This window comes from Peromyscus eremicus, chromosome 4 (genome assembly GCF_949786415.1).
Source record: "Peromyscus eremicus chromosome 4, PerEre_H2_v1, whole genome shotgun sequence".
Classification (NCBI taxonomy): Eukaryota; Metazoa; Chordata; class Mammalia; order Rodentia; family Cricetidae; genus Peromyscus; species Peromyscus eremicus.
This window is the reverse complement of record NC_081419.1, coordinates 126,718,983-126,740,601: the sequence shown is the minus strand read 5'-3', so window position 1 is coordinate 126,740,601 and position 21,619 is coordinate 126,718,983. Positions and strand designations below refer to the sequence as shown.

The 21,619-nt window shown below is 46.2% G+C and overlaps 1 protein-coding gene and 1 non-coding gene across 2 annotated transcripts in view; both read right to left on the bottom strand.

Annotated features, from left to right (window-relative positions):
- LOC131907900 (DNA (cytosine-5)-methyltransferase 3C-like) overlaps nt 1-12,793 on the bottom strand; it is a 32,597-nt gene extending 19,804 nt beyond the window's left edge. Inside the window, exons 1-5 of the mRNA XM_059258962.1 lie at nt 12,637-12,793; nt 11,423-11,484; nt 4,813-4,932; nt 3,535-3,744; nt 472-588 (exon numbers count right to left, since the gene is read on the bottom strand). Coding sequence (XP_059114945.1) covers nt 472-588; nt 3,535-3,744; nt 4,813-4,932; nt 11,423-11,484; nt 12,637-12,793 — 666 coding nt within the window. The remainder of the gene's footprint in view (nt 1-471; nt 589-3,534; nt 3,745-4,812; nt 4,933-11,422; nt 11,485-12,636) is intronic.
- Nucleotides 6,575-6,731, bottom strand: LOC131910197 (U1 spliceosomal RNA). Its single transcript, XR_009379052.1, has one exon. It is a non-coding gene; the product is annotated as a U1 spliceosomal RNA (small nuclear RNA).
- Nucleotides 12,794-21,619: the final 8,826 nt, after the last annotated feature.

The following is a 21,619-nucleotide window of genomic DNA, read 5'->3' as shown; positions in this document are numbered from 1 at the left end:
ATCCAAACTGGGGTCTGGTGGAGTGGCTCACTGATAGTCTGCCTCACTTCTACCCAGCCATGGCCTCCTGCCCTCCATGCAGGACTAAACGACACTAAGGGTCAGGACCTATCTCTCTTGTCTCTCCCAGGCTTCTTTCTAAATGCATGGGTGTGTGCCTGGCTGTTCCTGTGCTATCAGGGCCTGTAATGGTGACTCTGACCCCAAAGAAGCAATTGCCAAAAAAATGAATTTAAATCCTTGGGGCTCTGAATCCAGAACTTTCTAACCCTTTACCCTTTTCAAGAGTAGACTTGTCTCTGATCCCACATGCCACCAAGAGTCGATTTAAGGGAAGTAACTCCGGAAGTCTTTGTCCAGACCAAGCGTCAAAGTTTAATGCATCCCTTGGCAGAAAATTGTCTTCAGAGCAACCCCAGAAGCCAGCCCTCAGGTCTGTGAACCCCCAAACCTGCCTTGTCTCGAGCTCACCTCAGAAAACTTGCCATCACCAAACCACCATCCCCATTGCATGCCAAGCATGGCCTGGTGCTGGGAGGTGGCTTTCCAGGACACCATCATGGCAGGCCACCAGGAAAAGCCATCCGTCTTTTCCCACATGTGGAAGAGGGGGCGGAAAGACGGTAACACTCTGGGAAGGACTACAGCGAAACAGTGACTTCGGGACATGAGAGTCTCACTGCACGCATGAACTCACAGCAGCTCTGTCTCCACAAGACGGCACAAGAGCAAGCAGTCAACCTTCGCAAATGGAGGAAGGAGAGGTTCTTGAGCCACCACCCCTACCTGAGAACCACTGACAGTTGACAGCTTCTTGGGGAGGAAGAGTCAGCTTTCTGTAGGAGTGTGAGTTCAAGGCCGGCCTAGTCTACAAAGTGAGTTCCAGGGCAGCCAGGACTGTTACACAGAGAAACCCTGTCTCAAAAAAAACAAAACCAAAACCAAAACCACCACACTCCTGTGGATGGCCCCACATCCAGGAGTATATGGGCAGCAGAAGTTGGATTAAGTGGATTAGTTAAAAAAAAAAAAAAAAAAAAAAGGTTGGGAGCAGGTGGTGAGGGTGGGATGATCTGGAAGAAGGGGAGGAGTAGAGGATGAATATGATCAAAATACATTACATGTACTATGAAATTTTCTCAAATAATAACATTATGTTAAAAATTGTGAAAGTGGGGCTGGAGAGATGGCTCAGTGGTTAAGAGCACTGACTGCTCTTCCAGAGGTCCTGAGTTCGATTCCCAGCAACCACATGGTGGCTCACAACCACCTGTAATGAGATCTGGTGCCCTCTTCTGGCCTGCCAGGACACATGCAGACAGAACACTGTATACATAATTAATAAATAAAATCTTTTTTAAAAACTGTGAAAGCACAGCTAGAGTGACTCTCAAGAAGTCCGTGCCCATTCTTGAGTGTGTAAGGTCCTTGTCCTAAGCCTCTCATTCCACAAAAGTCTGATTAAATCTACGTTACATCTTTTGCTAATTCCCACACTACTTCATTCAAACAAACCAAAACTGGGCTTTTAATTCCGACACTCAGGAGGCAGAGGCTGGTGGACCTCTGTGAGTTCGAGGCCAGCCTGGTTTACATAGTGAGTTCCAGGTCAGTTAGGGAGGATGCCTATATAGTGAGACCCTGTCTCAAAACAAAACAAAAGCCAACAAAATCACAAAGCTGCAGTACAAAGGAGTGTGAAGTGGCACACATAGAAAAGACTTCCACCAGGAGACACCCGTGTGCAGGAAGGTACCATGCAGCAATGCATACATACAAGCTCAATTCGTTAATTCAGTGATGCTCCAGACCCTGGATGCATGATGGATGCTTGAAAGTGAACCCACCCTAGTACTTAGGTGGCAAAAGCCGGGATACATGTCTGCACAGGAACAGAATGTACTTCATTCTATGTGCGAAAAAGAAAACAGCATTCAGAAAATAGTGTCCATGAGGCCGAGGCAATAGTTCCATTAGTGAAGTACTTACCGTGGATCCCCAGCACCCACATCAAAAGCTGATTGTGTTTGCAAATGGGTGCAATCCCAGCACTGGGAAAGAGCAGACTGAAGGATCCCTGGAGCTTCCTGGCCAACCAATATAGCCCAATTGGTGAGCCCTGAGCCAGTGAGAGACAATGTCTCAAAAATAAGGTGGAGAAGGCTGGAGAGATTTCTCAGTGGTTAAGAGCACAGGTTGTTCTTCCAGAAGACCCAGGGTCAATTCCCAGCACCCACACAGTGACTCATAACTGTCTGTAACTCCAGTTCTAGGGGATCTAACACCCTCTTTTGACTTCTAAGGACACCTGGCATGTACACAATACACACACATACCTGTAGGCAAAACATCCACATACATAAAATGAAATTTAAATTACATTAAACTCTGCATGCAATAAAACAAAATAAAGTAAGGTAGAGGGCTCATTGGATGAAGCATTTGCCATGCAAGTATGAGCACCAGAGTTCAGAACCCATTTAAAGCTGCATGCAATAATGCATTTCTGTTATCTAGCATGCCTAGAACATGAGAGAGGTGGAGACAGGAGAATCCTTTGAAGCCTGGGACTAATGCCTGTCTCATAAAGTGGTAAAGAGCAAGAGACCATGTCTCAAAGCACAGTGGGAGCCAAGGACCTGAGACTGTCCTCTGCCTTCTACACTACACGCACTGTGGCTGCACAACCTGCGCTCTCACATTCACACAAACACAACAATAACAGGTGGAGATGTGACTGAGGAAAACATCTGATGTCGACCTCTGGCTTCAACCTGCACATGCACACACTATGCACATACACATAGGGGGGGTGGGGACACACGACGACACTGTTCATGTTGATGTCCAGGAACAGAACAGAGCAAAGGAAGGGCCATGTTGCATTTGGAAAATACTTAGAATTGTAATGTATGATAAAAATGACAGCAATCGCTGGGCATGATGTTGCACACCTTTAATCCTAGCACTTAGGAGGCAAAAGCAGGTGGATCTCTGTGAGTTAGAGGCCAGCCTGGTCTATAAAGAGAGTTCCAGGACAACCAGGGCTGTTACACAGAGAAATCCTGTCTCAAAAAAAATGACAACAATCATAGTGGTTGATCACTATACAACTGTTATCTCTTCCCTATATTCAAAGGCTTAAGGTAGTATGGTAGTTTGAATGTAAATGGCTCCCATAAGCTCATAGGCAGTAGCACTATTAGGAGGTGTGACTTTGTTGGAGTGTGTGTGGCCTTATTGGAGGATGTCACTGTGGGGATGGGCTTTGAGATCTCCTATGCTCAAGCTACACCCAATGTCACAGTTCACTTCCTGTCACCTGTGAATCAAGATGTAGAACTCTCAGCTCCTCCTCCAGCATTATGTCTGCCTGCACGCCATGTCCCACCATGATGATAACAAATTAAACCCCTAAAACTATAAGCCACCCCAATTAAATAGTTTCCTTTATAAGCGTTGCCATGGTCATGGTTTCTCTTCACAGCAATGGAAACCCTAGCTAAGACAGGCAGAATCCCTTCTCAGTGGTACCTGATACGTGGTGTTATCTCCATCTCTGCTTTCCACATCCACCTGTGTGGTATCCATGCCCTCCAGATAGCTGTGCTGGCTCAAGTCAACCAGTGGGGTACTGATGCTCTGGGGTATCACTTCTTCCTCTGTGAGGTCAATGGTGGGGTAAGGGCTGGCAGGCGACAGCCATGACATGCTTGCTGAAGTGGTAGCTTGCCAACTCAGGGACTGTAGACAGAAAGAAAAGGTTGAGCCCCAGCAAACCAAAGTATGTGGGGGTGCATATGAACAACCTCCCTCCATTAAATCCCATGCAAGCAAGAGTGAAGAAGCAAACCAGGACCCTTTTGTTTTATAAGAACGAGAGCTGGCTGTCATTGACCCCAAGGCAGAGCAGAAACAGAATAAGGATGTGAGTGCAAGAGCAGGTAATGACCAGAGGCTCTGAAGCTGAGCTCAGAGAGGGTGGGGTCTCTGGGGAACTGGCTCCTGTGCATCGGGAAACAGAAGTAGGATGTTCTGGACCTGCTGGAGTTGCCTCAAGACAGCAGGGAAAGACACAAGAGACATGCAGAGTAGACGCCAGTGGCTTTCAGCTCAGCTCCAGGGGCAGGGGTGTGTGTGTGTGTGGCAGAACTGGGCCATGGGAATTCAATGTAATTCCAACAAGGCCAGGCCAAGAGTGAAGTCACAGGCTTAGGAGCTTGCCTAACACCCAGGAAAAAGAGGCAGACCTTGTCCTGTAGTTATATTTGTTTGTTTGTTGTTTTTAACGAAACAGAGCTGGAGCTAGTTAACAGAAAGATTTAGGGGCAAAGTTGAAGTCTTTACTGCTCTTTCAGGGGACTTGAGTTCAGTTCCAGGCACCCTCCTCATGTGGCTTACACTGCCTGAAACTCCATGTCCAGGAGACCCCACGCCCTCTTCTGGCCTCTGAGCACAGGCACACACATGTGACAAACACAGAGACATATGAATAAAAGTAAAGCAACTTTTTAAAGATTTAATACAGTTTTTTTTCTTCTTCTTTTTGGTTTTTCAAGACAAGACTTCTCTGTGTAGCCCTGGCTGTCCTAGAACTCACTCTGAAGACCAGGCTGGCCTCAAATTCACAGAGATCCTCCTGCCTCTGCCTCCTGAGTGCTGGAATTAAAGGTGTGTGCCACCACGGTCCGGTTGGTTTAATGTAGATTTAAACACAGGCGTGGACAAAGACTTGCGGAACCACCTATGCCCGTTTTCTATGCCGGTCCATGAGTGGCGGGAAGTGCCTGGGCTCGGCAAGAGGGAACTTACTGCTGGGGACTTAGAGGGTGTCCGGGCCTCCCAGAAGAGTTTGGGCATCACTGGAGTGCCAGAGCCACTGCTGACCTCCACCTCGCCGTCTCTACCTTCATCTCGGTCTCCTGTCAGGTCCTGTGAAAGGGAGACAGCTTTCCAGTGTAGCCAAGTCACACAAGCAATACAGCTAAGGAAGAGGCGAACGGCGTTGAAATGCTTAAAACAACAACAACAAAACCTTAGTGAACAGAGAGGACACTGAGCAGACCTCCAGAACAATTCAAAAGGAAGTGTCACGATCTGAGAAAGAATAGCCGAAAGAGTTCAACAGCGCTGTCACCCGGGGCGACGGCAAAACTTACAAAGCTCTGGGAGGCAGAGCCATGGTCTGCCAGTGAGAATATCCCTGTCTCTCCTGGCACACACTTAATCCCAGTGTTCAGGAAGCAGAGACCAGAGGTTCTCTACCCATTCAAGGCCAGCCTGGTCTACACAAAATTCTACACTAGCCCAGGGCTATGTAGTGAGGCCCTGTTTTAAAAAAATAAAAAACAAAAAACAAAACTATCCCTGGGGCTGGAGAGATGGCCCAGAGGTTAAGAGCACAGGCTGCTCTTCCAGAGGTCCTGAGTTCAATTCCCAGCAACCACATGGCAATTGACAACCATCTGTACTGGGATCTGGCTCTCTCTTCTGGTGTGCAGGCAGAACAATGTATATATAATAAATTAATAAAAAAATAAAATAAAATAAAAGAGTGTTTGTTACTTTAAAAAGAAAACTATTCCTGTTAAGATGTTTGTTACAGTTACCCTTTATTCATGGTAAAATAATTTAAAACCATCTAAATAAATCACTCTGTATTTTATGACTTGCATGGATATGTTTGTTGTTGTTGTTACAAGCTACATGTCCTTACCCTCTTTGAGTTTAGTGGACTGAGGCATCACATTCTACAATATCTTGCTGACTTGAACCTGACTGTGTGCTAAATACTTGCACTAAAAAGTGCACAGTGTGGGATGTAGAGATAACTCAGCAGTTAAGAACACTGACTGTCCTTCTAAAGGACTCAATTCCCAGCACCCACAAGAGTTAAAGGCTCCTAAAGATCTGTAACCCCAGTTCTAGAGGATCTGATGCCCTATTCTGGCCTCTGAGGGTACTGCATGCATGTGACGCTGCATGCATGTGACACACAGACATACAAGGCAGGCAAAACACCCATAGACATAAAAAAAATAGTAATTAAAAAATAAAATAACAGGGGCTGGAGAGATGGCTCAGCGGTTAAGAACACTGGTTGTTCTTCCAGAAGTCCTGAGTTCAATCCCCAGCACCCACATGGTGGCTCACAACCATCTGTAATGAGATCTGGCTCCCTCTTCTGGCCTGCAGGGATACATGCAAACAGAACACTGTATACATAATAAATAAATAAATCTTTTTAAAAATAAAAAATAAAATAAAATAACAGAGAAATCCTGTTTTGAAAAAATAAAATAAGATAAATAAAATAAAAAGTGTACTGCAGCTGGGCATAGTGGAGCACATCTTTAATCCCATAACTTGGGAGGCAGAGGCAGGAGGATCTTTGTGAGAGGCCAGTTGAATCTACAGAGTGAGTTCCAGAACAGCCAGAAGAGCTACATAGGGAGATTCTGTCTGGAAATGCGGGGGGTGGGGTGGGGAGCATTACAAAACCAGGAAATGTTATAATCTTATAATCTTTTTTCCCTATGTTATGTCCTGTAGTAAGATTGTCCTCTTTATTTTTTTAAGGGAGAACCCAAACACACAACCAGAAATTATATAGTCGAGTTTCCCCCATTTGAGGAAATCGCAGGGGTCAGTGCATCCAGCGTACAATGAATAAGCATCATCCTGGGAAAAACCTCTCCATGATCATGGCATCTCCCCTCCCAGGAAGGTAGCACTTACCCTTTTTATGAAGTGAATTGCAAATGCACTGATTAATGTCCACTTACACATCCCTGTACAGAAATTATGATTTTGTGATTACAGTAATCACAAGATTACAATACAAACAATCTGTCCCTGTGAAATATTGGCAATAAATTACCTCAGTGCATAAACGTTAAAAAGATTTTATGAGCAGTAACCACAGGCCCACAAATCCCAAATGGGACTGAAGGGCAAAACCCAGGTGATCAGCAAGTGGCAGGAACTGGACAAACACACAATGCTGCCTAGCAAAGGGTCCTGGAGGATTTTTGCCATTCACAATATGTGTGAGAAGGACACAGGCCAACTGACCAAATCAAGTACCTGTTAATAAAAGGACCAAGGAGCAACTCTGGCTGGGTGGTGGTGGTGGTGGCGGCGGCAGCAGCAGCAGCAGCAGCAGCAGCAGCAGCAGCGGCGGCAGCACACGCCTTTAATCCCAGCACTCGGGAGGCAGAGCCAGGCGGATCTCTGTGAGTTCAAGGCCAGCCTGGGCTACCAAGTGAGTTCCAGGAAAAATGCAAAGCTACACAGAGAAACCCTGTCTTGAAAAAAAAAAGAAGCAGCAACTCTGTCCTTGGCCTTAGGCTAGACCCGGCATACACAGAAGGCATACACAGAACGCAGACACCGAACAGTGGAAAGCCCAGAGGCCTGGTCAAGGCATTAAGAACCTAACTTTTCGTTTGGCAACTGTGTGTCCTTGCTGGTGCGTTCCTTTCAAATTAGATGACCAGTCCTTTCACCAGATCAGTGTAGGCACATTTATTTCAGTGCCAGGCTCAGATTTAAGTGCTATTGCTGCTAACTAGCCACAGAAACACAATAGCAATCCCGGCCCTCTGACCCTGCAGGCCACCTCTTCAGGTGTCCCTTTTATTTCTGAGACAGTCTCACAACAAAGTCCAGGCTGCTCTCAGAATGCTGGGGTAACAGGTGTGTGCCACATGCCTTAATTTTCCATTGTTCCTGGACATCCCCTAGGTCCCCTCAAGGAGATTCCCACCATCCTCCAGGGGAACAGAAGCTGAGTGGAGATGCGTGTTTATGGCTGTGGTTTGTCTGGACTGTCCCTGATGCCTGACCACTGGGGGAAAACTAACAAGAGAATGACAAAACAAGGGGGAAAGTCATGATGGAACTATAACTCAGCACGTACCTTTAATCTCAACACTTGGGAGGCAGAGGCTGGTGGATCTCTGAGTTCGAGACCAGCCTGGTCTACAAAGTGAGTTTCAGGACAGCCAAGACCACACAGAGAAATCTTGTCTCAAAAAAAAAAAAAAATGCAAAAAAAAAAGTGAAAAAAAATTTTTTACCAGTAACAAAGCTGAGCTTCTAAATAAAAACTAGATATAACTAGCTTGGGGTTTAATTTTTGCAGCTCTTTATGTACTCAGGTTACCAAACTCCTGCCTAAAATCTCGTGGCAATGGTTTTCTCCCATTCTGTAGGCTGTCTGTTTCCTTTGCTGTGCTTGAAAGGTTTTTTTTTTATATTCATTTATTTTTACTTCATGTGCATTGGTGTTTTGCCTGCATGTGTGTCTGTGTGAGGGTGTCGGATCCCCTGGAACTGGAGTTACAAACAGTTGTGAGCTGCCATGTGGTTGCTGGGAATTGAACCTGGGTTCTCTAAAAGAGCAGTCAGTGCTCTTAACCATTGAGCAATCTCTCCAGCCTTGCTGTGCAGAAATTTTTGACTTCATGTGACTGTGTCTCTTTATTCTTGGGACTATTTCTGATGCTACTGGAAGCCTGTTCAGAAAGTCCCCATCAAATACCTTTGTGTTGAACTATATTCTGTATGTTTCCACTAGCACTTTGAGTATTTCAGGTTTTAAATTAAGGTCTTTGATCCACTTTGAATTGATTTTTTTACAGGGTAAGAAATATGAATCTCATTTTACTCCTCTACAGGTATGTCTTAGACTTTTTATTGCTGTAACAAGACACCATGACCAGGGCAGCTTATAAAAGAAAGCATGTCGTTGGACTCATGGTTCCAGAGGGTTAGAGTCCTTGATGGCAGAAAAAAGGTATGATGGTAGGAACAGCAGAAAGCTCACATCTTGATCCACAAATTGGAGCTAGAGAGAGCTCACTGGGAGTGGCAAGAGCTTTGGAAACCTCAAAACCCACTCCCAGTGACACACTTCTTCCAATAAGGCCACACCTCCTAATCCTTCTCAAGCAGTTCCATCAACTGGGGACCAAGTATTCAAACATATGTACTGCAAGCCACCAAAAATATGTGAAGTAGGAATTCAGCTGATTATGACAAAGCTATACCTGGAGGAGTTAAGAACTCTTCCAGAGGATGAGACCAAGGCTCAAGGAGTCTTGGTGATACTGGCTTTTGATTATTAGCCATTTCCTGCTATGAATGTCTCATGTGCTATTGTAGCTTTTCTATCATTCATTGGACACAATTTCCCCTCTACTAAAGAATATTTAGGGTCTGGAGAGATGGCTCAGAGGTTAAGAGCACTGACTGCTCTTCAAGAGGTCCTGAGTTCAATTCCCAGCACCCACATGGTGGCTCACAACCATCTGTAATGAGATCTGGTGCTCTCTTCTGTGTACAAAATAAATAAATAAATCTTAAAAAAAAAAAAAAAAAGAATATTTAGATAACCTTCTGTGCAGTAATGCAGCCAGGATCCCTAATTTCAGACCTTTTTGTAATTATCATCATTAGCAGCATCCAGCCAGGCCCATCCCCAGACAGACAAAAGTATCTTATCTGAGATACCTCACAGATTCTCTAAGAACAGACTTAAGCATCCAGACTATCTGTTTGAGAAGGCCTGGCGGATGTGCTAATTAAGCTTAACTTTCTCCTTTTCCAAATCCTATCTCTAGTTTTAGATCTCCTTTTTTTTTTTTTTTTTTCAGTTTTAGTTTTTTGAGACAGGGTTTCTCTGTGTAGTTTTGGTGCGTGTACTGAATCTCGCTCTGTAGACCAGGCTGGCCTCAAACTCACAGAGATTCACCTGGCTCTGCCTCTCGAGTGCTGGGATTAAAGGCGTGTGCCACCGCCCGGCCCTATGAAGGCCACTCTTATTCAGATGGCTATAAGTTGGATACCCAGTTTTGCCAGCACCATTTGTCGAATAGGTTATCCTTTTGTGAGGGTATGTTTTTGACACCTGTTAAAAATTAGGTGGTCATACCTGTGCGAGCTTACCTCTAGGCCCTCTATTTAGCTCTAATGAGCTCCAGGTCCATTCGTACAGTATCCACCATGCATAACTCAGTGACCTAATCTGAAGTGGAGTATTGTGATACCTCCAACAGTGTTCTTTCTGCTCAGCATCTATTCAGTTATTTGTCATCCTTTGTATTTCCATATGAGTTTTTAATTGCTTTTTTCTAGTTATCTGGAAAATGTCACTGGAACTTTGTTGCGGAATATTCCTTTACACTGTGTGAAGATGTGTCACTGTGACTGGTTTAATAAAGAGCTGAAGCTGGGCGTGGTGGCGCACGCCTTTAATCCCAGCACTCGGGAGGCAGAGGCAGGCGGATCTCTGTGAGTTCGAGGCCAGTCTGGTCTCCAAAGCGAGTTCCAGGAAAGGCGCGCAAAACTACACAGAGAAACCCTGTCTCGAAAAACTAAAAAAAAAAAAAAAAAAAAAAAAAGAGCTGAATGGCCAATAGCTAGTCAGGAAGAGCTTAGGTGGGACTTCTGGGGAGAGAGAGAACTCAGGGAGGAAGAAGGAGGAGTCACCAGCCATACTCGAGGAAGTAGCATGAGCAGTACAGAGATGAGGTAATGAGCCACGAGGCAGAACGTAGATTAAAATAAATGGGTTAATTTAAGTTATAAGAGCTGGTGGGACAAGCCTAAGCCAAAGGCAAGCTTTCATAGTTAATAATAAGTCTCTGTGTCATTTTGAGGGACACAGATGGGACAAAGAAAGACTCGTTACAGAACTTTGACGAGGATGGCATCAAATCTGTAAATTATTTGTGTATGTAGAGCCATTTTCATAATATTAATTCTATTAATCCAAGACCATGGAAGGTCTTTTTATCGTCTAGTTTCATCCTTAATTTCTTTTTTCAATGTCTTTAAGTTTTCCTTATAGAAGTCTTTCATTTTCTTGGTTAGGTTCATTCCTAAGTATTTTATGTTTGGGGGTTTCTTTGGTTTGGGTCTTTTATTTGTTTATGTTGTATCTTGTTTTTTGAGATAAGAATAGAGGGATTTAAAAACCAAACTTTAAGGACTGGGATATAGTCCCAGGTTAGACCATGTGTGAGGCTGTGACTTGATTCCCAGCTAGGAAACAAAAAGTCAGGTGTGGCGACATGTCTGTAGTCCTGGTCTGCTCAGAGGTCTCCAGGCCCAGCAGGGCTACCCAGACAGATCCTGTCTCAACATGAAACAAAACAAGACAAAACGAAAAGTCCAAAGATGGTATGACCATGTTAGAATAAGTGAAGTTTGCTGTATTAATTAACTTAACAATATTGATAAATTAAGAACTAATTTCAGAACACACAGAAGGACCCAATAACTCAAAACTTTCTAGCTTAATAATGAGTGAAGATTTTAATTTAACCTCCAGATTTCACATTTTTTGAGCCTCAGGATACCCATATATTGAAAGTGAAAAGAAATGCCCAGAACCCCAGAAAGGAGGAGACGGTACCTGAATGTCTGCAATCGTGCTGGAGACCTTCCTCTTGGATGGTCGTGAGCTTGCTCTGCAGTCTATGGAGGACAGAGGCAAAGTACACATTCAGAGGAAGGGGCGGCAGGCTCCTTGCTGACAGGCCTCCTCTAGTGTCTCCCCCAAACCAGTCATCGGCAGAGACCATGCTGTGTTCCTGTCTCCTCTGTGTACCCATAAAGCGACAGGGCACGGGCTCATGCCTTCCTCCCTGCAAGCTAAGTAGTAACATTTGGGGTATGGAGGGGAGGCATCCAGTTCTTTCAAGAAAGTCACTGCCAGGCGGTGGTGGTGGCACATGCCTTTAATCCCAGAACTCGGGAGGCAGAGCCAGGTGGATCTCTGTGAGTTCGAGGCCAGCCTGGTCTACAGAGCGAGATTGAGTATAGGCACCAAAACTACACAGAGAAACCCTGTCTCGAAAACAAACAAACACACACACACACACAAAAAAAAAAATCAAACAAACAAAAAGAAAGGAAAGAAGGAAGGAAGGAGGGAGGGAGGTAGGGAGGGAGGGAGGGAGGGAGGGAGGGAGGGAGGGAGGAAGGAAGGAAGGAAGGAAGGAAGGAAGGAAGGAAGAAAGGAAGGAAGGAAGGAAGTCACTGCCTAATCCTACCAGGACAGTTTCTGACAGGGGATGCATTTCAAGTATTTCTATGTAGTCAAGTGGCTACAGGGGTGAACAAGGAAAGTGGCCACTTTTGCCCTTACAGAAAGTTCTGATGGCACCACAGGTCTCAAGGACAGGAATGGACAACACAAAAGGACAACACAGTGGGGGCTGAATTCCAGGTGTTCTGGGAGGTGCTAAGAGGAAGGGGCAGTAGGAAGCACCTCTCATCATGATGATGCCAAAGTTAGCACAGCCAGAGGACCCATGATCCAGTCCACGCTGAGAGACCAGCCCTGCCAGGAACGGCAAAGTAAGGGAACCGCCATCCTGGGTGCTCTTGCTCAGAGTCTCAAGGAGAAGAAAGAGGCAGGAGGCTGTGGGCAGAGACAAGACAGAGCTTTGATGTTGCCTGTGTCCTGCGAGTAGACCAGTCCCTATTTAAGGAGCCATGTGAGGGTGCTCAGAATCCCCATAGCTTCTTCATGAGCCAGGGAGAAGCTCTTGTCCCAGCCAAGGTGTGCAGCTGTACTGTTGTGTCAGAATATAATCCCACGCCAGCTCCTCCCTGCCCACCTACCTCTGCTCTCCACCGTGCAGACTGCCTCCAAGACGTGGGTCAAGGGAACATTGTTAGTGTCTGAGGACAGGTCACTGCAGGTCTCATTGATGATGACACAGTCCTCACATCCACTGACACCCTCTTCATCCTTGACGTATCTACTCTCTCCCTCCATTGCTGTCTGTGGGAGAAGGCCAGAATGGATAGGAAGGAAGGAGACAGGTAACATTGGGCTCCTGAACCCTATCCCAGGTCCCTCATCAAACTCAGAGGCTCGGGGTTTGGTTCCATGTACCAAGTAGCCCAGAAGGCTCAGATGCCAGCACTCAGAGCTGGGGTCTGAGACGTTAACTGCTGTATGACAACTCTTCAAACAGCATCATTCAAGGCATGCTTGCCCCAGACGCCCGAGGTTCCCATCTGTCCCCGGCCCTTTCTCCCTGCTCAGCTTCTGCAGAGCCTCAAGAAGCCAGTGCACTCTTCTCCCTCATGACCTCTTTGTTTGCTCTGTCTCCAGGTCTCCTTCCCTCTGACCCTCCTCTCAGACAGGCTTCTCTCCTCTCCATGGCAGCATAAGCCCCACCCCAGCCCACCCTCTGGGGCCCATTGGTCAGTTGGCCTGTCACTCATTCCCTCCCTCATCTGCTGGGGGTAAATCCCAAGTTCTGAAGGGAAGGAAGGATACAGGGAAAGCGGTGGCAAAGGGCTGTGGCGGTCATGGGGAGTGACAGCCTGATCTGCTGTGGCCCCACTCCACCTCCAGGACTTGGTCTTCCCATTGCTGTCTCCCTAGTAAGCCAGCTGGGACAGTGAGCCAGGTCCTCACTGATGGGTCCCTAGGCTTGTGTGACCTTTGCCCTGCCTCACACAACATTGTGGGCACCGATTGGGCATACACACACACACAAACACACACACACACACACACACACACACACACACACACACACACACACGAAACTGCCCCTTTATCTGGAGGGCTGCACTCCTATTTTGGAGAAATAGAAAAAAGATATACCAGGTATGCAATGGTAGCACTCAGGGTTTGTCTCAAAGCAAAAAAAAAAAAAAAAAAAAAAAAAAGACATGCAAATGTCAGGTGTAGCTAAGTCTTACAACATGTGCATGGCAAGACAATAGATTCAGTTCTTAGCATTTAAAAAAAAATGTTAGGTCAGAAGACTGTAACAGGAGCTGGAGAGATGGCTCAGGGGTTAAGAGCACTGGCTAATCTTCCAGAGGGCCTGGGTTCAATCCCCAGCACCCGCATGGCAGGTCACAACTGTCTGTAACTCCAGTCCAGGGGACCCAACATCCCCCACACAGACATACATGCAGGCAAAACACCAACGCACATAAGATAAAGAACAAATTCTTAAAAAAAAAAATGTTAGGCCAGGCAGTGGTGGTGCATGCCTTTAATCCTAGCACTCAGGAGGCAGAGCCAGGTGGCTCTCTGTGAGTTCGAGGCCAGCCTGGTGTACAGAGCAAGATCTAGGACAGGCACCAAAACTACACAGAGGAACCTTGTCTCAAAAAAAAAAAAAAAAAAAAATGGTGGAGTTGGGCTGGGGAGATGGCTCAGAGGTTAAGAGCACTGGCTGCTCTTCCAAAGGTCCTGAGTTCAATTCCCAGCAACCACGTGGTGGCTCACAACCATCTATCATGAGATCTGGCGTCCTCTTCTGGCCTGCAGGGATACACGCAGACAGAGCACTGTATACATCATTAATAAATAAATCTTTTTTAAAAAGAAAAATGTTAGAGTTAGCCACCACAACAAAACAAACCACACAAGCAACCCACAGATGTACACATTTGTCACTTAAGAGGTGGAGGCTCCAGTTTCTGCTGCTGAGGACAGCCTGGACCACTCAGGGAAAGCCTGTCTTTCACTAAAAAGTTAAATAAAACGATCTGAGGAGTGGGCCCAGGATTGGGTATAGACAAGGCTAACACTCAGGAAATGAAAGCTAAAAGTCTCTGTTGGAGGCAGGGTCTACGCCCATAGCTTAGGCTTCCGGGAACTCACATTAAACACACTGCGAGCCTCCAGACTGAGCCTCCCGAAAGCTCCAATTACACACCTGAGCCTCCCTTCCTGCCTTGCCTCTGCTCTTAAAATCCATCTTGGGTTTCCAAAAATTAAGCCAAGTCCAAACAGTATGATGATCTACAGCAGTGTTTCTCAACCTGTGGTTCATACACCCTTTGCGTATCAAAGAACCCTTTCACAGGGTTCGTCTAAGACCATCGGAAAACACGGATATTTATTACGATGCATAACAGTAGCAAAATCACAATTATGAAGTAGCAGCGAAAATAATTTTCTGGTTGGGGGGGTCACCACAACATGAGGAATTGCCGTAAAGGGTCGCAGCGTTAGGAAGGTTGAGAACCACTGTCTACAAGAACTGCTCAGTCAAGTTACCAATCATCACCACAGAAGAAGAGACTCAATGTTTTAAGTAAGTTTATAATTCTGTGTTGGATTGCACGCAGAGCTCCCAGTCTCCGTGGGCAGTAGTAGGTTGCCCAGGCCTGAGCAGGAAAAGGTTCTAAAGTACCATCTTGTCACTTCATGAGGCCCAAGGTGGTTACTCTGAACTTTGCCTAGAGAAAGTTTACTACTGAGTAGCTGCTATCTAGCTCCAGTTTTCTCCTTGCTTCTGTCCCATCCAGACACTCACCACAAAAAGGCTATCCTCAGAGAACCTTCTCGAAGCACTTTAGCTGCCTGGGGATGCTATAAGCTTCGCATCCACCAGGGGGCGCTACGTAGCACAGCCCTGGACAATCCATAGACCCAGAGATGCTAAGTCACAAGGAGGGCTGTAGGGGGAACGCATGGATCTCCCTGGGAAGGGGAAATAGAATAGATTTTGTGAGTGGACTCTGGGCAGGTGGAGGTGCGAACCGGAGGATCAGGTTGGGGAGGGAGGGACACAGGGAGAGAGTATGGGGAAAGGCGAATCGTGCGTCATGCCGCAGGCAAACCTGTGGGCATTCTCTTAGTGATTGATGGTGGAGGGCCCAGCCCATTGTGGGTGGTATCATCCCTGGGTTGGTGGTCCTGGGTTCTATAAGAAAGCAGGCTGAGCAAGCCATGGGGAGCAAGCCAATAATCAGCACTCCTCCATGGCCTCTACATCAGCTCCTGCCTCCAGACTTCTGCGCTGTTGAGTTCCTCTCCTGACTTCTTTCAGCAATGGACTTTGAATGTGGAAGTATAAGCCAAATACACCCTTTTCTCCCCAACTTGCTTTTGGTCATGGTGTTTCATCGCAGCAATAGTCACCCTGACTAAGAACCTGGCTGATTAATCTGCTCACTAGAGAGTCACTCTGATTACACAGACAAACAGAAGATGAGACTCCTCTGCCTGACATGGCCCAGTGCTGGGACTTGTTTCTCAACACAAGGACTCTCTGGGCTCCCCACAGACTAAGGAAGTGTCTGATCCAGTCCCATCAGCGAGGCACCATGACTTGGTAGAACAAACTAGCTGACTGTGGCCAGTTCCTGAGGCCAGAAAGGCAGACGTTCAGGAAAGCTGCTGGACTGTGTTCAGAAGGAGCATTTCCCCCCAGACCACATCAGTGTCACTAAGTAATCTGAGTGGCCTGCCGTGAGTGGGAGGCTGAACCCTAGTGGGGTGCTTGAGGATTCACTCCCTCAAGGCACACCGTCAGGGGGAGGCATGCAGTCAGGAGCTGGGGTGGAGTCGGAGGCCTAAAGCAAGGACATGCATGACCTCATGCAGGGTCAGTGGTGAGTTCTCACACAGCCTTGGACTTCAGTCCCTCAGACGGGCCCTAACTGGGTCACCAGAAGCCAGACAGGAGTGTGCCCTCTTCCTACACAAGTCCAAGCAGACCTGCTGCCCAGCGCTGACAATGATTAACTACCTCAGACCTTCCCCTAGGGCATCATGAGCAGTGTCTAGGAAGCCAGTGTCTGAAAGGTGGGCAGCATACCTTCCCAAAAGCACATCAGTATCCCACAAAACTCCTGCCTGGACCCACAGCCAGGGCCTGGAAATGAGCCCTGTCATTACTGCCCATTACCTGGGTGCCCAGGGATGAACTGTACAGGGAACTGTGCCTCCTTCACAATGCACAACTCAGTGTCATAGCAGAAACTTTTTTGTCATTTTGGCTTTTTGAGACAGGGTCTCACATGGTCAGGCTGGCTTTGAACTCACAGCAATCCTCCTGCTTCAGCCTCCACAGTGGTGAGATTATACATATGAGCCTGGTTCATTAAAAAAAATTCTTAACTGGGCGTGGTGTCACATGCTTTTGTTCCCAGCACTCAGGAGGCGGCAGCAGCAGGCAGATCACAGCAAGTTCAAGGCCAGTCTGATCTGCATAGAAAGTTCCAGGTGAGCCAGGGCTACATAGTGTGACTCTGTCTCAAAAAACAAACAAACAAATAAATATAACTTATTTTTCTCCAAGTTTGAGGGATAGTTTCTGAGTTGGTCTAGCCTGGGCTGCATAGTGACAGCCTGCTTTGTGAAATTCTCTATTTTATTAGCTACTGTCACTGCCTTGCAACCTCTAATATGCAGGTTCTGTGGCCATGATTAAAATCTGCCTAAAATAGTTCCTACTATCCTCTATCCACATTCTACCAACAGGCCCAACAAGTCCAATTCCCATGACTCAGGATAAAAAAAAAAAAAAAAGGCAGGGAACATTATGGAAACATTGAAAGAGAAGGGAACCCCTCACCCAAGAGTCCAGGTGAAGTCACTGGCCAGCTGAACATCTAGAATTCCAACACAATTAACATTTGTTTAAAGCCTTTCTCTGTCCCCCGCTATAAAACTACAATCTGCTAAGAATCTCACCAGAAAACCCACTTATGAGGAAAAGATACATCCTAGCTGTTGTGCTCAGATTGGGACCCCAAAGACATCACCACAGATCTTAGGTACAGAATGCAATAGCATGGTTTATTTCTGTTTGTTTACAAGCCGCGGGCAGGGAAGCTCAATCCAAAGCACTCACTTGTAGTCATGAGGCCAGGAGGAACTTGCTTTTTCTTTGTGTGGCTAGCTTTTTAAAGGCAAAATCCACAAGCCCTTCAGGGGGGTTGGGGGAGTTTTGCACCGGTGCAACTCGGATTGGTTTATTTTTATCTCTGTTGTCTTTTAATTGGGTGAAGGTATGTAACCTTTGAATTTACTGGTTGGTGGTTACAATTTATTACTTTGGGGGCAGTCCAGCACAAGTCCCAGGCTTTGTCCTTGAGCCACCATGGGGGCTGGCTGGCCAAGCATGTACTACACATAACTCTAAGTTGGTGAGGGGCCCCAGAGAGTAAACATCTGGCTGAACTTTGAGCAGTCAGAGTACGTGCAGAAAGGGAGCTATTGCAAGGACTATGTCTTTTGTTCATGGCCCTCCCAGAAACTGCTTGCTCAAGTCTCAGGAAACTGAAATTGAGGCCTGATCTGAGAGAAGACTGAGCAGCCTGTTATGGCATCTGCTTGGTCCTTTCACTAGCCGCTTGAACAATCCTAACAGCTCCTGAGCTTTTTATCAGATTAGAATTCTGAGACCACTTCCTGTTGCCTGTGGGTCAACATGTAGGACTCTCAGCTCCTTCTCCAGCACCATGTCTGCCTGCACACCACCATGCTACTCAATGAGGATAATGAACTAAACCTCTGAAAATGTAAGCCACCTCAACTAAATGTTTTTCCTTAAAAGAAAAAAAAAAATTCCATCCCAGTCACTCTGGAGCCGCTTTATAATCCCATTTTTCAGAAAGAGAGAGAAGAAAAAAAAAAATGGTGTCTTAGCAACCTTTTGAAATTAACTTGACAGCCATGAAAATGGTATATATGGCTGATGCTAAGACATGTAATGACTGCTCTCCCTTTGAAGGCCACACCACACCTGGGTGTCTTACCTTAGCCTGAGTTCCTTCCTCTAGATGTCTTGCTTAAATCTACATTTAAATGTTTTTTTAATAAATAGTTCTCTTTTTAAATTTGTATATATTGTGGTGGTTTGAATAGGAATGGCCCCCATAGGTTCATATAATTGAATGCTTAGTCACCAGGGAGTGGAATTGTTTGAAAGGATTAGAAAGATTAGGAGGTGAGGCCTTGTTGGTGGAAGTGTGTGTGCCACTGGGGGTGGCCTTTGAGGTTTCAAAAGTCCAGGTCAGGCCCAGCCTCTCTCTTGCTCTCTGCCTGTTGCCTGCAGAGCAGGATGTGAAGCTCTCAGCTACTGCTCTAGCGCCACATCTTTCTGCTCCCCACCATGATGATAATGGACTAACCCTCAAACTGTAAGCAAGCCCTCAATTAAATGCTTTCTTATATAAGAGTTGCCTTGGTCATGGTGTCTCTTCACAGCAATAGGACAGTGACTAAGGTGTGTGTGTGTGTGTGTGTGTGTGTGTGTGTGTACATGTTATATGTGTATGCATACACTTATACCACAGTATTCACGAATTCACGAGGAGGGCAAATGCCATCTGGCTGGAGTAAGTTCTTGGCTTCTACCATGTGGATCTCTGTGGAGCCAAGTGCCTCCCCCCAACCCCACCCCACCCCCACCCCCCGCCCGAGCCATGTTTTCAGCCTTGTGATTCTTTATTGAGAAATTGACATTTATGGTTTCTGGCACAATTTTATATTTTTTCCTGAGCATTTTTCTGTTTTTAATAAACACCCCAACTCTGTTTCATGCTGGCCTATTCTAGAATTCTTTTCTGTGTTGAAGCTTCAAATCTTGGGTTGGCCTAAGTCACTGGGGAGAACAGTGTGGAGTTGTGCCTCTGTTCCAGTCACTGGTATCATCCTTGAATGTGCTGTTGCTGTTCCTGTAGCCTGGACATCTTCCCTGTCACAACCACCACTGTAGCCACAGGCCTCTTTACTGCCCAGACTTCAAAGCCAGGACGGTTCTCTCCTGGGCCTCTCTGCCAGGATTTCCAAGAGGATGGGCCTGAGTAATTAATGCCTAGCTGCAGGAGGCCTTGGGGTTCAATTCCAGCACTAAAAACTGATTCTTCAACCTATGACAACAGAAATATAAATCCCCCACCTGATAATAAGGTAGGGTTTTTTGTTTTTGTTTTTTTTGAGAGCTTACAATGTACCACCTGCTACTAGGTGTTTCACCTAGTTAATTTTATAGTAACCCATTTAACCCTTAATCGTAGATGCTACTGTTTTGGTGGTGGTGATTTTGTTTGTTTGTCATTGGGATAGGTGTTGTTTTAAAAATAATAAATGGGGCTGGAGAGATGGCTCGGTGGTTAAGAGCACTGGCTGTTCTTCCAAAGGTCCTGAGTTCAATTCCCAGCAACCACATGGTGGCTCACAACCATCTGTAATGAGATCTGGTGCCCTCTTCTGCCTGCAGGCATACATGCAGGCAAACACTGTATACATAATAAATAGATAAATCTTTAAAAAAAAAAAAAAAAAAAAAGCAAAAAATAATAAATGGTGTTGGTTACCATACAGAAAGGTCACAAGCTATGACAAAACCCAGTATCAGAGCTTTATTAGTGTCGGCAGTGGGGGGGGGGGGGGGACACACAAAAGAACCAGGCCTGGGGAAGAAGCACAGAGAGCAGAGAGAGAGAACAGAGAAGAGACAGTAGGGGGAGGAGAGAACAGAGAGGAGAGAGGAGTTTGTGTCTGGCTTTTTTAAGGATTCCCATGCACGTGCACAGGTGGGCTTACAGAGCTACGCCATGCATGCGCTGATTGCGTGAGCACGCCATGAGCACATAATCATGCAGCGCGCAGCGCACGTTGATGACGTAAGACCCCTTGCTTAGCTGCTGAACTGCACATGTGTCCATGCAGCTGGAGGAGCAGCAGGATCCTACCATTCCAGACTTTTGGCTTATTATAAAAAAAAGTGGGTGAACAGGAATAGGGGCATGGTTTCTCCTGGAAAAACTGCTTCCGGCTGACTTGGTGGGCGTCAGTTGACTCTTGGGGGCGGGGGTAGGAAGGAGGCTTCTGACACAGACAGGCATCCTGGGGTGATGGGCTATTGTCTGCTGCCTCGGAGCTGTTCGTCGTTCTTGGCTAGGCACTCTGGCTGCTTGTGTCTGACAGGGTGCTGATGGGACTGAGAAAAGCTTAGAAAAAATTTATTAGTTTTTCCTCTGGGGGGTTCCCAGAGTGATAGAGGGGGTCCCAAGACCAGGAAAGTTCGGGTTTGGCACTTATCTGAAGTAGATCCGACCTGTCCAGATGGATTTAAGCTGGTTTCTGGAGCTTAGAAAAAAAAAATTGAACATATTAAGAAGCAGCCATGAGAAAGATTAAAGGCTTGGGCTGCTGACCATTGTAGTGTTGGGTACTCTGCTTATATTGGTTAGTGTTAATGAGAGAGAGAGAGAGAGAGAGAGAGAGAGAGAGAGAGAGAGAGAGAGAGAGAGAGAGAGATTGGAACATGTCTTTATATTTTACCTGAGATAAGCCCTATCAGATACAGATTATTTTAAGGCACCTGTTTCCTTTATTAGTTTAGCATCCAGGAGACACAGGTGATCAATTGTTAAGAGCATTTCACAATAATAGATGGTCATATTAAAGTCTGGGGTTTTTGTTGTTGTTGTTTTTTGCAGAGCCCAGACCCTTTTTGTTCTGGGGGTGTAAATACCTTTTAACTGTTTCTGTTCCTTACCACCTGGGTATACCTGATGATCCTTGGACTCCAGCTCTATGGTGATCCTGTAACAATTAGAAGAGGGAACCCTGAAGAGAAAAGCTTGTGGGGTGAGACCCCATTTTTCTGGAATTGGTGACAAGGTAGTGGGTCCTGATGTCCTCTGGAACTTGAGAGAGAGCAGGGCCCTGTCTGGGTCACTGTGCATGAGAAGCACTGCTGACCAGTCTGGAGTGAGGCACATGGAGGGAGGAAATGAAATGAAAGCTCCTACCTTAGCTGGAAAATCTCTTCCCATTAATTAACCCTGAAAGTACAATCAAGTCTGGTGAGGTGGGTAATGCTGT